Here is a 14,691-nt window from a genome sequence, read left to right on the forward strand (position 1 = left end):
CAGATTTAATAAAAATAACCTCAAAAAGGAGACTTCTCTGTAAAATATATAAAATAATCATATTCTCAGATGAATCTTTATCACTTCCCAAAACAAAGTGGAAAAATGATCTTTCTATTTCTGGTAACACTGAGTTCTGGTCTCAAATATGTAAAAACATCTATTTTATGACAAAAAACACTAACTTACAACTAATACAAAACAAAACCCTCCATAGAATTCACTACACAAGAGAAAAAATGTCAAGAATGGGATTTGATTCAGAGATCTGCACATTTTGCACTCAAAATACCCCAGACATATATGTTCATGCAACAATTCACTCTTGTAGCAGTAACAATAGCTAAAAAAAACAATTTTCATCAGCTGAAAATTGAAGAACACCATAGACCTATTTTTATGGAAACATTTATTTCTTGAATACATTTCTTCACCCAGTTTATTACCTTCTCTCCCCGACACGACCAAACCACTATCTGTATGGTCAGCCTTCATGGAGTTCCTAAACGAACATTAAGTTTCATCTTAGAATCTAATATGTGACTGTCGTGTGTCCTCACCTTTTTCTCTCTATAATGCTCTATTCACTTCATTTGCAGGCATCTGATGGTTATGGGTAATTGCTCTCAACTTTGTTGGTTTGTTTGTTTGTTTTATCTATTTATTTATTTTTGAAATAATGACAAGATGATTATTTACAGTGTGGGTTTCAGGATGGATACCGCTGTTGATTTTTCCAGTATCAAGGCTATAATGAATGCATAGTTATATGTCTCGAGCCTTTCCTTACTATCTATATAATTCTCTAATAATGTACCCCTAAATATGTACAGTTAACAATGTATGACGGTTAGTTCACGCTTGGGGAGGGAATTCTGTCTTGATGTCCTTACATCACACACACACACGTACACACCTTTCCTCTTTGTTTTATTTTCGTCTTTCACTTTCGGCTTCTCCCATCAGGGGTCGCCACAGTGAAACAACCCTCCCTCGAGGATGAGATGGTTAACTTGGCAATGTTTTACGCCGGATGCCCTTCCTGACGCAACCCTCTCAATCCAACCGGCACAGCAGCAGAGAAGGGAATAGGGAGCAGCCCGGAATCGAACCCAGGTTTCACGGATGGAAAGACCTGCTTTTTCCAGTGTTTGTTGTTGTGTTGTTTTGTTTTGTTTTTCTGTTGTCTCACTTTCATAAAATTAAAAAAAATAAAATAAAAATTCAGTTCTGTGTTCATCACTACACCCAGGTTTCTGGCCTGGTTAGTGGTCTATAGATAAATAGACTGAATCTCTGTTGTGATTCATTTCTCTTTAGAGCCAAAGACAGTATAGTTGATATGATTAAAGACTTGATATCTGTGTCGAGTTATTTTTACTTTATGAGTCCAGGGTTTCAAAGACAGCCGTTTCCCATCAACACACCCACACACATTTCTGGTAAGAGTTTACATTAACCAGTCTAAAGACCTGTTTCTTTAACTGACAGGTGGATTGACTCAGCTAAGCTCTGCGTTTACTTCGCCCTGACTAATGATGTATTTCTCTGAACACCCTAAGGAACCACATTTTCCTAAAGAGGCTTTAGAATTTTTGAATGACGGCAAATATGCAAGGAAATCTTTTTTCTATGTCTGAGCATGTGAGTATTCATGTGTCTGTTGTGTAAACTGTCACACCCTTTTTGATAAAAATAAAAAAAAGAAGCAAAGGTCAGTTTCTATGATTTTATAACAGAGACTACACCGTTTCTCAGAGAAACAGCCAACAATCTGGTGAGAATTTGTTAATTCTGTCAGCTACAAACATCTGTGTCTTTACCAGCAGTCGTGGTGGTGACGGCCGTTGATCTCTGGATTAAGCAACTTTCTGCTACTTGGTTGATCAAGGATTCAAATTCCAGGCCGAAAAAGAAGTATGATGTCTTTGAGCAGGACGAGCAGTCCACTTTGTCTACAACGACAAAACTAAGTTGAATACCTGCTGGAAGCTCAACAAGGTCAGTTCAGCTGCCTGTTTACCACAATCTGGACTGCTATACGGGGTTGAATGTATGGTTTGTGTTTGTATCTGTGTGTGTGTCTATAATTGTTAGTGTGTGTGTATTTGTCAATATGTTTGACTATTTGAGTGTGTTTGCGTGTGTGTGTGTGGGGGGGGGTATTATTTTTTATGTGCGTGTAATTGTCGGGGTGTGTACTTGTCAATATGTTTGACTATCTAAGTGTGTGTGTGGGTGCGTGCGTGAGTGCGTGCGTGAGTGCGTGCGTGTGTGTGCGTGTACTGACATATTCGTCCGAAAACCCATGTTTTAAATTTTCTGCTGGTTTGACTCTGAAAAAGATGAGAAGTCCAGAGGAGGAGGAGGAAGCACAGTCGTCCACATTCAGATGGGAGCTGATGAAGAACGACCTGTCTAAAGATGGACCTCCACATTTCAGAACTGAACCTGGAGACTCTGCTTCAAAGTAAGACACTGCTCCTTCTGTGAGGAGGTCGACTGGCCAAGCTTTACTCTTCTTTAAACATTGCAGTTACTCCAAGGCTGTGAGGATCTGCTTGTGTTTGCAGAGGTCAGCAGGTCTTCCAGAGAGTCCAGACTTTGACATCCAGCTGTGAGTCCACGAAAAGTGATCAGTCCAAAAACTGGGTTCCACATTTCAGTCATGAACCTGGACGTTCTGACTCAAAGTAAGAGAATGATTCTGCTCTGAGATGATTCTCTGGGCGGTTTGAACAATTTAAGTTTGAATATCAGAATTTCTGATTTTGACTTTTCTGGTCATTATTACTCATTTAGTAATTATTAACACACAAAGTCCCCACAAGTCTGACTCTTCTCCATTACGTTATCATTTACGATCACTCCTCTATCAGTCTTCCATTACAACTACAACTTGGGTAGCTACCCAAGCTGCTTCAGGGCAAAGACAGGGTACACCCTGACCAGTCCATAAAAGGGCCAGATATTCTCACTCCTAAGGGACCAATAAACATGTACCACTGTGGGAGGAGACTGGAGAAAACCCACACATACACAAGCGGATCATGCAAACACCTCTCAGAAAGAGCCCTTTCAGGATTTGAACCATGGCCTTCTCACTGTGAGGCCACTACACCTCTGTGCCTCCTGGCTCACAGTTTTCTGTCAATTATTCACTAGTTTTTATCATGCATCTCAACCACACGGTTTATTTTGCTGACAAATGAGTTTGTGTTGTGAGGAACTGATCAGGAGGATCAAAGAAGCAGACAACAGGTAGGTTGGTGAGTCAAGATCTAGTAAGGGGTCTGTATGTTTCAGAGTAGAGGGGGGACAGGACAGGTAGTGTGGAGCAGGGCTGATAGCTTGGAACAGGAAGAAGATAAAACAGGCTTGGTGCAGCGGCAGAGATCCAGTCGGCAGGTTAGAGCTTCCAGGAACAAGAACAATCTGGCAGTGAGTGAGCAGAGCTTAAATAGTACGGGTCTTGATGAAGGAAGTGGCAATTGATGACAAAGGAGAGACTAGTTTAAGGGGCACAGCGGAGAACAGAAGATTCTCCACCCAGTTCCTACAGAGGCAGAGAGGAGGAAAAACAAAAACTAATGCCAGGGAGAACAGGGATCCCAACAGTTTGCCCATCCGTCCGTCCATCCACCTCCTTCCGCTTATCCGGGACTTGGTCGTGGGGGCAAGAGCGGTATCCAGACTAGATGCCTGAGCCACCCCAACTGGCTCCTCTGGATGTGTAGGAGCACCGGATCAACTTGAGCTTTAGCAAAGCCAATGCTAAGACCATTGGAGCCACCATCTTTAACAAAAACAGATGTGAGGACGTTTTTTGACTAGTGTTCCCTTTTTATATCATGGTTCACCTTTAGTAGTCTCGCTGTTTTGCGGATTTTTTTTTTGTTCAGTCTTCCATAATACTTCTTCCTTTTTTTCTTTTTTACAGCACATTGTGTTTAGTTTGCCACATTTAAATAAATTTTCTGTAATGGTTCCATTCTTTTTTCCATTCTATGAAACTGCATTTATTTTTCTACAAAGATTTGAAGTTTAAGAATGTTTAAGCCTTTAATATCGGAGATGTCGCCAGTGACACCTAAACAACAAACTGACTCCACTGTAACTCTTCGACTGATTACACCAGGGCTATCCAACTTTGGTCCTCCTGCCTGAGAGAAAAGTGTGACAATGTTAATGTCTGGAATTATTTAGAAAGACTTCACTTATGTTGTCTATTGCTGGTAATTTATCCATCAGGACCAGAACCTCCAGGCATAAGAACAGTTTCTTTCCCTCTGCAGTCAGACTGACGAACACCTTTTAGCTCCTCCCCCCTTAAACTTTTCACTTATATGTCCAGTCACCAGTCCACCAAATACACCTTCTCCATCCTCAGTTTGCACTATTGTACCTTTATTTATTGCTCTGACCTTTGTTTTTTGTTTTTGGTTTTTTTTGCTCACTGTTGTTTATTTTAGTTTTTTCTTAATTGTTTTATGTCGCACATGAGCACCGCAGAAAATTCCAATTTTGTGAAACTGCCCTGCTCACTGAAAATGGCAATAAATACTCCTTGAATCCCTGTAGAAAGTAACTCAGATAATGGACTATTATGTAGACCCGTGATCTGATTATCTCATTTCAAAAGTGAGTTTGCAACCAGCAGATTACTCCAACCAGCGGATTTTGTTAGCATTTAAAAACGCTTAGTCATGCTGAGCTTTCAGAACAGGTAGTTCAAAGCCTATTTAGCTTCCATAACCTCCTACATCCATGTTCTCTTTACTCTCAATTTATGATGATTGCCTTTGCTTTTTCAACAAACTAGACTGCAGTTGTCCAGCTTTTGTGATCTGTTTGTTTTTGCAGAGGTCCGCAGCTCAAGCAGAAAGTTCAGTCTTCAGGCTCCATCTGTTGGTCCATGAAGAGTGATCAGTCCAAAAACTGGGTTCCACATTTCAGTCATGAACCTGGAGCTTCCCACTCAAAGTAAGAGACAGCTCAGCCAACAACCTGAACATTGTAATGTTTATAGCTTTGTTTTACAAAAAGATTATACGAGTCACACATATTCTTTTCCAAAAAATAGTAAGAAAAAGAAAGAAATTGTTAATCTCAATTTAAGAGAACATTGTAAAACGTGTCACATAAATAACAGTAGTATGGACTTTTAGCAAAATTTGAAATGAGAAGTAAAAATGTAAAACTTCATCGATTTTGTTGACAATTGGTCACTTATTGTCTTGTTGGCTGCTTTAGAAATAATAAGTGGTCCCCAACAGAGGATCACTCTAACATCTTCAAACAACACCACACATTTGTAGCTGTTGTGGTTCTGCACAGAACTATTTCTATCATTGTCTTCACAGCAAAAGAATCCCTGAAAGTTGTGATAAGGAGGCGATGTCCCATTGTGGTTTGGGTCGGGACGTCCTGAAGGATCCAGTCTCTAAAAGCTGTGGATCCAGGTTCTGCAGACAGTGCACCATCTTATGCTGGAACATCACAGAACCTTTAGATGAACATCAGATCAGTGTGAGGAAGAGGTGTGAATATGTGACTGAAGAAACCAATAAAACAGGAGGAAGAACTCCTCTCAACAGGATCTACACTGAGCTCTACATCACAGAGGGACTGAGAGAAGAAGTTCATACCCAACATGAGGTCTGGCAACTGGAGACAATCTCCTGGAACAACTTGCTCCACAATGCTCCAATCAGGTGCCAAGATATCTTCGAGGCTTTAACTGACCAACATGGATCCATCAGAGTGGTTCTGACTATTGGCATCGCTGGAATTGGAAAAACCTTCTCAGTGCAGAAGTTCACTCTGGACTGGGCCGAGGGCTTGGAGAACCAAGACATCAGTGCTGTGGTTCCTCTGTCATTCAGGGAGATGAACTTGATCAGAGATGAGCAGCACAGTCTTCTCACTCTCATCCAACGTTTCCATCCAACCTTCCAGAAGATCCCAGCAGAGCAGCTGTCTGTCTGGAAACTTCTCTTCATATTTGATGGTCTGGATGAAAGCAGACTTTCTCTGGACTTCAACAACAGTCAGGTGGTGTCTGATGTCACTCAGAAGTCATCAATCAATGTTCTTCTGACAAACCTCATCCAGGGACGTCTGCTTCCCTCAGCTCTGGTCTGGATCACTTCCAGACCTGCAGCAGCCAATCAGATCCCTCCTTCATGTGTCTCCAGGGTAACAGAAGTACGAGGCTTCACTGACTCCCAGAAGGAGGAGTACTTCAGGAAGAGATTCAGTGATGAAGATCTGTCCAGCAGAATCATCTCCCACATCAAGGCCTCCAAGAGTCTCTTCATCATGTGTGAAGTTCCAATCTTCTGCTGGATCACTGCTGTGGTTCTGGAGAACATGTTCACCGCAAAACAGTTAGAAGAGCTTCCTAAGACCCTGACTGACATGTACTCTCACTTCCTGATGGTCCAGACAAAGAGGAAGAAGAACAAATACCAGCAGGAACATGAGGAGAATCCACAGGAGCTGACAGAGGCTGACATGGAAGTTCTTCTGAAGCTGGGGAGGCTGGCATTTGAACATCTGGAGAAAGGAAACATCATGTTCTACCAAGAAGATCTGGAGCAGTGTGGTCTGGATGTCACAGAGGCTTCTTTGTACTCAGGAGTTTGTACAAAGATCTTCAGAAGAGAGTGTGGGATCTTCCAGAAACCCGTCTACTGCTTTGTTCATCTGAGTGTTCAGGAGTTTCTGGCTGCTGTTTACATGATCCACTGTTACAACAACAAGACAGAGGTGATACAGAATCTCCTGAAGATTCAAACAAACATCTCTACTCTAGACGAGTTTCTTAGTAGGATCATGAAGAAATCCCTGCAGAGTCAAACTGGTCACCTGGATCTGTTTGTTCGTTTTCTTCATGGTCTCTCAGTGGAGTCCAACCAGAGACTCTTGGGAAGTCTGCTGGGTCAGACGGAGAACAGTCCAGAAATTATCCAGAGAATCATCAACAACCTGAAGGAAATGAAGGCGAATGACATGTCTCCTGACAGAAGCATCAACATCTTCCACTGTCTGATGGAGATGAAGGACCTCTCAGTTCATCAGGAGATCCAAGAGTTCCTGAAGTCTGAGAACCGATCAGAGAATGAACTTTCAGAGATCCACTGCTCAGCTTTGGCATACATGCTGCAGATGTCAGAGGAGATTCAAGAAGAGTTGGACTTGGACAAGTACAACACAACCTTTGAGGGTCGGTGGAGACTGATTCCAGCCGTTAGGAATTGCAGAAGGTTTCGGTGAGTCCAGAACTGGTTCACAAATATTGGGATCAGAGCATTCACATTAAGTTACAATTGTTAAAATTTACTGCACTTTTTGTCTGACATTTCTTTATTGTTTTGGTTCAGGCTTGGGGATGTGTTGAAACCTTCTGAAGACGATGAGAACAGGTCAGAGGACAAAGATGTTCAAGGCATCTTTTAAGTCCATACTTCGATCCAAACACTTTGTTTTTGACCATTATAATTTTAGATTAAGACATCCTTCATTATATCACACTGGAGAATATCAGTTAAGAAGTTTTGAGTTCAGTTGATGTATCCGCCGTTTGTCTTGCAAACATCAACAGCTTATTAAGCATGAAGCCTCTGTCACAATTGACCGTACAGGTTAATACTAGATGTCTGCGGGTGAAAAAGGGGCAAAGCTGTCCGGGGCATGCTGGTAGCCTGCACAGTATATCAAGGTCACAGACAACTTGGTGAGACCGCAGAGCAAAATCCTTTATGCAAGCTTTTTGTAATGGGCATGCTGTGGGAGACACATCATAGCAAACTAGGGTAACTCAGGGTGAAGTAGGTAAGATGCAGCAATGTTATAAAGATTTTTCAATTATTGAATCCCCCCGGATCCTGCAGACTTCATGTGGAGCGAGTTAGTGATGTTTATGTGAAAAGTGCGTGCTACTTTCAGGCTCCTTGCCCATAGCCAGACTGTTAGAAATTAAGACATCAGACAATCAGAGCTTAGTTTGTTTGGACGTCCTACAAGTGTCCTACGAACACTTAAATATCACATGACTACTCTGTGCATGCGGTATTCGTGTGGAGTCAGTAATTGACCAGTACTTGCATCTTACTAAGTACTAGAGAGTGGCTATGGACAAAGTACCACAGCATCACCCGCATGTCTCAAGTGTGTGCAACTTCCAATAGCCTTGAGAATACTTCACAATACACTTACCACATTCATGACAATGGTAGGTTCCCTTTTCAATAACGCCCCTTAAAAAGGGAAAAGTCTAAATGGCGTATACTAATATAGCGCCTTTCTTCCTACAAGGACAAAGCGCTTTACAGTCACAGACCCATTCACCCAGTCACACACACATTCACTCACACATTCACACACACACTAAAGAGAATTGCAAAGCACATCTGCACTCCCTTTAAGATGTGGGCACTCTTTTCCACGACCTTCCACGGGCCCGGTCAACCCATAAACCTGCAGCACTGGTCAAAGTGACATCTAACTATTTTCTTTTGTAGTATTTAAATTTTTTCTTTGTCATGTCAGATATGAACTCTCAGACGCTGACTGTGAAGCCGTGGGATCCGCTCTGAAATCCAAGCACTCCCTTTTGACAGAGTTGGACCTGAGTGGGACCATGCTGCAGGAGTCAGCAGTGAAGGTTCTGTCTGCTGGACTGGAGAGTCCAAACTGCAAACTAGAGATTTTAAGGTCAGAAGGTCTTTATTGAGTTGATTAGCATATTTGTTTTGCCCCTATTCTTTACTGAACCTAAAAGGCAATAGTTATAATCATTGACTATATATGGGTACTGGAGTGAGTGTGACGTCACCTATAGAGAAAAACTGACTTCCGGCTTCAACCAAATGACGTAAATGAAGTCGCCATTTTTTCGCAAAAAGTCGTCTCCTTGTTGGAAACAGATGTGATTGATCAGTGTCTGTGTGACTCAACATTTGGCAACCACTGTGTCCAATCAGGAGTGAAGTCATAGGAAGGCCATACCAGTTGAAAGAGAGCTACAGGAAATCTGTCGATGATTTTGGATCATCGAATTTTGGAACCGAATTTGGATGACATATTTTTTATTGAAATATCTGATTGGCCAGTTTATAGCTTGAATAACCTCCACTAAATATGAACAAAAATGAGGATTATCAAGAACATAAAAAAAAAGCTATCAGAGCAAGAACAGTTACTCTGACAAATATCATGACTGAGTTTTGGCTGATTATTTCTCTTTAGAAGTCTAAGGGATTTTGCCTTTTTGGAGCAAGTGGGCACTTCCTGCTTGAAAGATCAGGCGGGAAGGACCACCCATTTCAGTTCCTATATACAGACAATGGAAATAACTTTTTAACGATTTTCTAGAATCTTGTGTAGACGCAATTAGAGTAGCCTGTTGTCAGATTGCGTTTCGTCAAAAAAAACATTTTTTTATCATTATTTTAAAGCAACATTTACTTACATTTACTTACTGTTTTTGTTATGTTTTTAGTGGCATTGGCCTGTCTAGAACAAAATTGTGAAAAAACTTTTTCCTTGGTAAATATCACCAGTTACAATAACTTCTGCATCTGCTTGGATGTTGGACATGTCCAAATTCGTCTCCTACCCCTCTGGCTCTTCCCTATTGGTCTAATTGTAGGTGCATTTAGAGCTGTAGTGGTGTCAGAAAGTACTTTTTTAAGGAGAAGCCGTGGGGACAAAGGCTATCTATACCTCTGCCGGGAGGGTGATGCGTGTAGCGCTGTGCTTCTGAAACACAGAAGTTTACATTTAAATATAAATGATGACTTTTCGTTGTAGCATGACTCTTTTAAAGTTATAAAACCGAAGTATGGTAGCTACATTCTAACATAGATGACCGGGGACTATTGTTGATGTCATCAAGTGGTGTCGAAAAAATGGATTCTGTGATATATTGCAATATTTCCTTTGGCAATTCTTGTATCAATTTAAAATGCTGTAATTCTTTAAATCTCAGAGAAATGATTGGTCCATTTTCTTGAAACTTTAGCTCTTCTACTTTTTTTTTTTTTAACAGTATTTTATTATATTTTTACATAACAAAACAATGAACAAGTCAGCACAGGGTAAACTCAGTCAGTTACACAAGTTGTAGTAATGAGAAAGATAGGGAGTACACATGGACATCACTTAACACCATATGTTTTATCTGATCAAAACTGTTCACCTCTCCTAACCAGTTTCTTGAGAAGACAAAGGAGGAGCATCCCTTTTGTAGCAAACCAGTAAGGTCATCAGGAAGATAGTTAAGAAGTGTTTGCCAGATCCGATAAAAATCATCATCATTCCCCCTTAAGGAGGCACTAAGATGCTCCATTGGAAAAATCTGAAACATTTCCTTGTACCATTGGGTAACTGTGGGAGGTTTCTCCCTGATCCACTGCAAAAGAACACATCATCTCGCCAGGAGCAGGAGTTTTTTCAACAAAATCAACTCTGCAGCAGTAGCAGGAAATTTCTTTGAAGGTATATTCAAAAGGAAAAGGGCTGGATCTAGTTTTATTGTTTTTCTTCTACTTTTTGCTTTTATTAATTAAATCTATCCAATCATTTCAGTGATAAAAGTCACACAGTAAAAGTCCCTAAAAGATCAACTTGTAATTCAAATCATCAGAGTTAACCTGTAATGTGACGATCTTCATTTTGCATGCAGGTTGGAGAAATGTAGTTTGCCAAAGAGCAGCTGTGAGGTTCTGATCTCAGCGTTGAAGTCCAACCCGTCCAACCTGACAGAACTGGTCCTGAGCTGGAATGAAAACCTGCAGGATTCAGGCGTGAAGCATCTGTGTGGATTTCTAGGGAGTCCAAACAGCAGACTTAAGACTCTAAGGTCAGATTTCATCTATATTGTTGCTTTACACTTGAATTTTACAAAGATTTTGTTCAAATAGATGGAGAATAACTTTAGTTTTGACTTTTAAGAGTTCAGCGTGTATTTTTCTGTTTGGCAATTTCTTTTTTTTTAGCCTTTGTGACTTTACAGTTACTAGTCATGTTACCATAATGTATTTACACAGCTAACCCTAATTTATTTTTTAAAAATAACAAAAAACTAGAGTAAGAAGAGTTTTTTTGGCATTATTCTGTGCTTTAGTTTGGTTTTTCAGTGGTGTTCTTGGTTTTGGTCATGGTTTCAGCTGTTCCTCTATCAGTCACTCCAAGGTAATGTTGTTTGTCCACAGCTGTCTTCATTTAGTTAATCACCCCCAGTGTATATAAGTGTCTGGTTTTCAGTTTGTCAGTGCTGGGTCATCTGCTCTGTTCTGCATTTTCAACTTCTTTGGTTCTCCATGGTTTTTGTCACGTTCTGGTAAACTTATCAAATGTTTGTTTCTGTCACCAATCCTGACCTCCTGCTTTTTGGGTCCACCAGTTCCTGACACTTTTAGTTTTTCCCTGTGAAAATCACAACAATCCCACATTACCTGATATTTTTACTTTAAATTAACATTTGTAGTGTGACTGTTGAAACACTTTGTTGAAAATCTTGCAAAAAATAAAAACAATGAAACCTTTAACATTCTTTCTAAAACTGCTTACAAAATGGGATGTAAACTCAAATCACTTAAATAAAACTATATTTCACTTTTGGCCAATAAGAAAGCTGTACACAACCTTCAACATAAAAAAGCAGGAAACTGTTCATTTTTTTTTTTCATAATTATTTATATCCACGGTTAGGTCCCAACTTTATTTCAAAAAGCAGTTTCTGTTCGTCAGTCCTGACTTTTCTGTGTCCTACCTGGTTTTGTCCACTTGAAGGCAGCGTTTGTCTACATTTGTGGGCCTTCTTGTTGCTCTGAGGAGCATTTGTCTTGTCACCACAAAGCTGAAAAACCATCTCCACCATATAGTCTTTATGTGTCATAGCTGCACCTACTCTGTGTAACTCATATCAAACCAACTCACTGTTCAGTACAAACACGCAAAATTTCTTAAAAATCTCAGCTGGTAAATCTTTTCACCTCTACCACCTTGCTTGTTCTAAAAAAATCGACCCTGTATTCGTGCCAGTAACCAGCAACATCAATGGGATAAAGGCTGGTTCCACTCATTTTTCTGAAATACATGAGTGTCAAGTTTGTGTTGTGCTGGTAAACACTCAGAAAAACTAATACAAGGTTTATCATAAGTTATAGAGGGAAAGTAAAAGCAAAAGAAGTCAAATCACATCTGGTATGAAGGCTGAAGCGTACTGAACAGTCAACACGTCCTTACTGTGGGACCACGGTTCAGCCGTTTGATCTTCACCAGAGTTCACATGAGCCTTCACAGTCCTTGAGTCAATGAACCCCAATCCGGATCTAACCTGTCTGTTTGATGCTGCACGGAGTTCTGCTAAGTTCATTGTGATCGTAATAGTAGAAGAGAAATGCTGCTTTCAAGTGTCGACTCTGAAACCGTCACACCAGATGTCTACATCTTATTAAATTAGATATTTTTACATCTCAAAAAGTCAACGGCAGTTTAATTAGTATCTGAGACGCAATCAAATTAACTGAAAAGGAAAAAGCAGAGATGGAATTATAAAGTAGCATCAGACCCCTCGATGCAACTTTTCTAAGTGTTTTTACTTTAAACTCCTGAAAAAAAATGGAAGGAATTCTCTACATTTTCAAATGTTTATTCTGGATTCAGGTTATGGAGCTGCAGTCTGTCAGAGATCAGCTGTGCTGCTCTGGGCTCAGCTCTGAAGTCGAACCCGTCCTCTCTGACAGAACTGGTCTTGAGCTGGAACGACCTCCAGGATGCAGGAGTTCTTCATCTGTGTGGTTTTCTGGAGAGTCCTCGCTGCAGACTGAGGACTTTGAGGTCAGTGCACTTTCACGGGTATGATTACAAAAAGGTTTGCGTGCAGAAAAACAAGTTGCACAAAATAAATGAAATAGATTCACACCCAGTCCTTTGTGTGAATTTATGCATTATGGCAGAATGTGTAAAAAAACTGAGGAGTAGGTGTAAATCAGTGCATCCAATGTAATTTAAGCCTTTGTGAATGGCACCCATATGGGGGGGGGACCCGTTCAGGTGCTACAAGTCTTTGGGTGGTAGGGATGAGCAGCCGCACCTTAAGGGGAGCACAGGTGTGTCTTGCATTTCTGTTGAGGCTTATACAACCACCTAAAGGGACGTCATGAAAATGGAACGTACCACTATCATGCGTGTAGGTGTATCAGGAGGTATTTGTGAGGTAATTGTAAGTTGTGTCTGTTTTGCCCATCTGATGAGGAGTGCACAACTTCCCAACAATACTCACAAATGACTGAAGCTTTTTGTTTGAGGAGGATACCAGGAAAGTCAAACTAGAGAGATCCTCTTTTCATGCAAACACTTTGGAGCAGCAGAGGTAAAGAATATTGAGATAAAAGTTTTGCATTTCCACTATTGCCATGGTTGAGCTTTCGGATTCTTCTGGATTCTTTCCCACGTTTTTTGTTCCTGTTCAAATCAGCTTGATATCACAGCTTAGAACCATAACCAGGTCAAAATGTGTCTTTTATCAGCACATTTTTTATGTTTTCTGACAGGAACAGGAACTGAATGTTGTTGATGTTTAGAAAAATGACTGTAGAGGCTGAACACAACCGTCTGTTTCTGTTTGCACTCAGGCTGGAGAACTGCCGCCTGTCCCAGGTCAGCTGTGATGCTCTGGTCTCAGCTCTGAAGGCTAACCCCTCCCACTTGATGGAACTGGACCTGAAGCTAAATCACCTGCAGGAGGAAGACGTTCAGCAGCTTCTTCATCTGATGAAGAGTCCCGACTGCAAACTGGAGACTCTGACGTAAGTGAAGAGTGCAGTAAATCCAGCTGCTTTCATCTGTGATCTGAATCCTGAAAGTTTACAGGAAAAATCCAGTTTACGTGTAAACCTGCAGCCTCAGGGAAGAACTAATGGACCTTGTCCATGAAGATCCCAGAATCTCAGAACGATTTTTGTCCCATTGTGTGAACATCTGATCTCGTTGATCCATCTCTGACTGCTTTCTTTTTTTCCTTGCAGATGGAAGTAAACAGAATCTTGAAGAAAACGTCGAGCTTCCTGTTTGAAACCCTCAACTTACCTTACAGACAAGAAAAAGTGATGGAGGAAGAAAATCCTCTTGTGATCTGACTTTAGTCTGCAGAATTTTTAAATACTTTATATTATATTTTTATGATCTGTTCTTCCCTGAGATCCTTATGATGTGTTGTCAGAAAACTGCAGCTACAGTGAAATTGTCCTTGAAAAAATTCTCTACTAAATATGTTTTTCTGTTTATGCTTCATAGTATTTTTGCAAAAAGTGTAAAAAATGTTTCACCATTAGTTAGAAAATTAATAAAAACCTTTTTTAACAGTTTTAAGAGGAGATGTTGTTGCTTTTATTGTGAAAACGGCTGAATATTTGAGATTATGTGTTTGAATTTTTGTTTTTAAACAACTATCCCGCTGAAACTTATGTTTTCCCTTTAAAATTGTAATGTTTGTTTACTTGTGTTCTCCTTGTGCATCTGTGGGTTTTCTCCAGACACTCTGGTTTCCTCCCACTGTCCAAAAACATCCTTTTATTGGTTAATTTAAGACTCTAAATCATTCCTAGGTGTGAACGTGAGTGTGTGGGTATATGAGACAAATGAGCATCCTACGCAGCGGGAACCCCGCCTTCTCCCAGC

General features: G+C 40.5%; 1 protein-coding gene across 2 annotated transcripts; it reads left to right on the top strand.

Annotated features, from left to right (window-relative positions):
* Positions 1-1,694: 1,694 nt before the first annotated feature.
* Positions 1,695-14,387, top strand: LOC101155886 (NACHT, LRR and PYD domains-containing protein 12). 2 transcript variants are annotated; one of them, XM_078935803.1, is made up of 12 exons: positions 1,695-1,777; positions 1,892-2,001; positions 2,346-2,470; positions 2,574-2,693; positions 4,864-4,983; positions 5,364-7,274; positions 7,386-7,427; positions 8,554-8,718; positions 10,691-10,867; positions 12,676-12,849; positions 13,647-13,820; positions 14,040-14,387. In XM_078935803.1, exons 3-12 carry the CDS (start codon positions 2,346-2,348, stop codon positions 14,047-14,049), a joined length of 3,018 nt encoding a protein of 1,005 aa, XP_078791929.1. In that variant the 5' UTR covers positions 1,695-1,777; positions 1,892-2,001; the 3' UTR covers positions 14,050-14,387. The 2 variants fall into 2 exon arrangements, with proteins under 2 accessions (XP_078791929.1, XP_023821845.1); XM_023966077.2 differs by having other exon boundaries at positions 1,718-2,001.
* Positions 14,388-14,691: the final 304 nt, after the last annotated feature.

Source organism: Oryzias latipes, chromosome 18, assembly GCF_053564925.1.
Source record: "Oryzias latipes strain Hd-rR chromosome 18, Olatipes_Hd-rR_3.1".
NCBI classification, from domain to species: Eukaryota; Metazoa; Chordata; class Actinopteri; order Beloniformes; family Adrianichthyidae; genus Oryzias; species Oryzias latipes.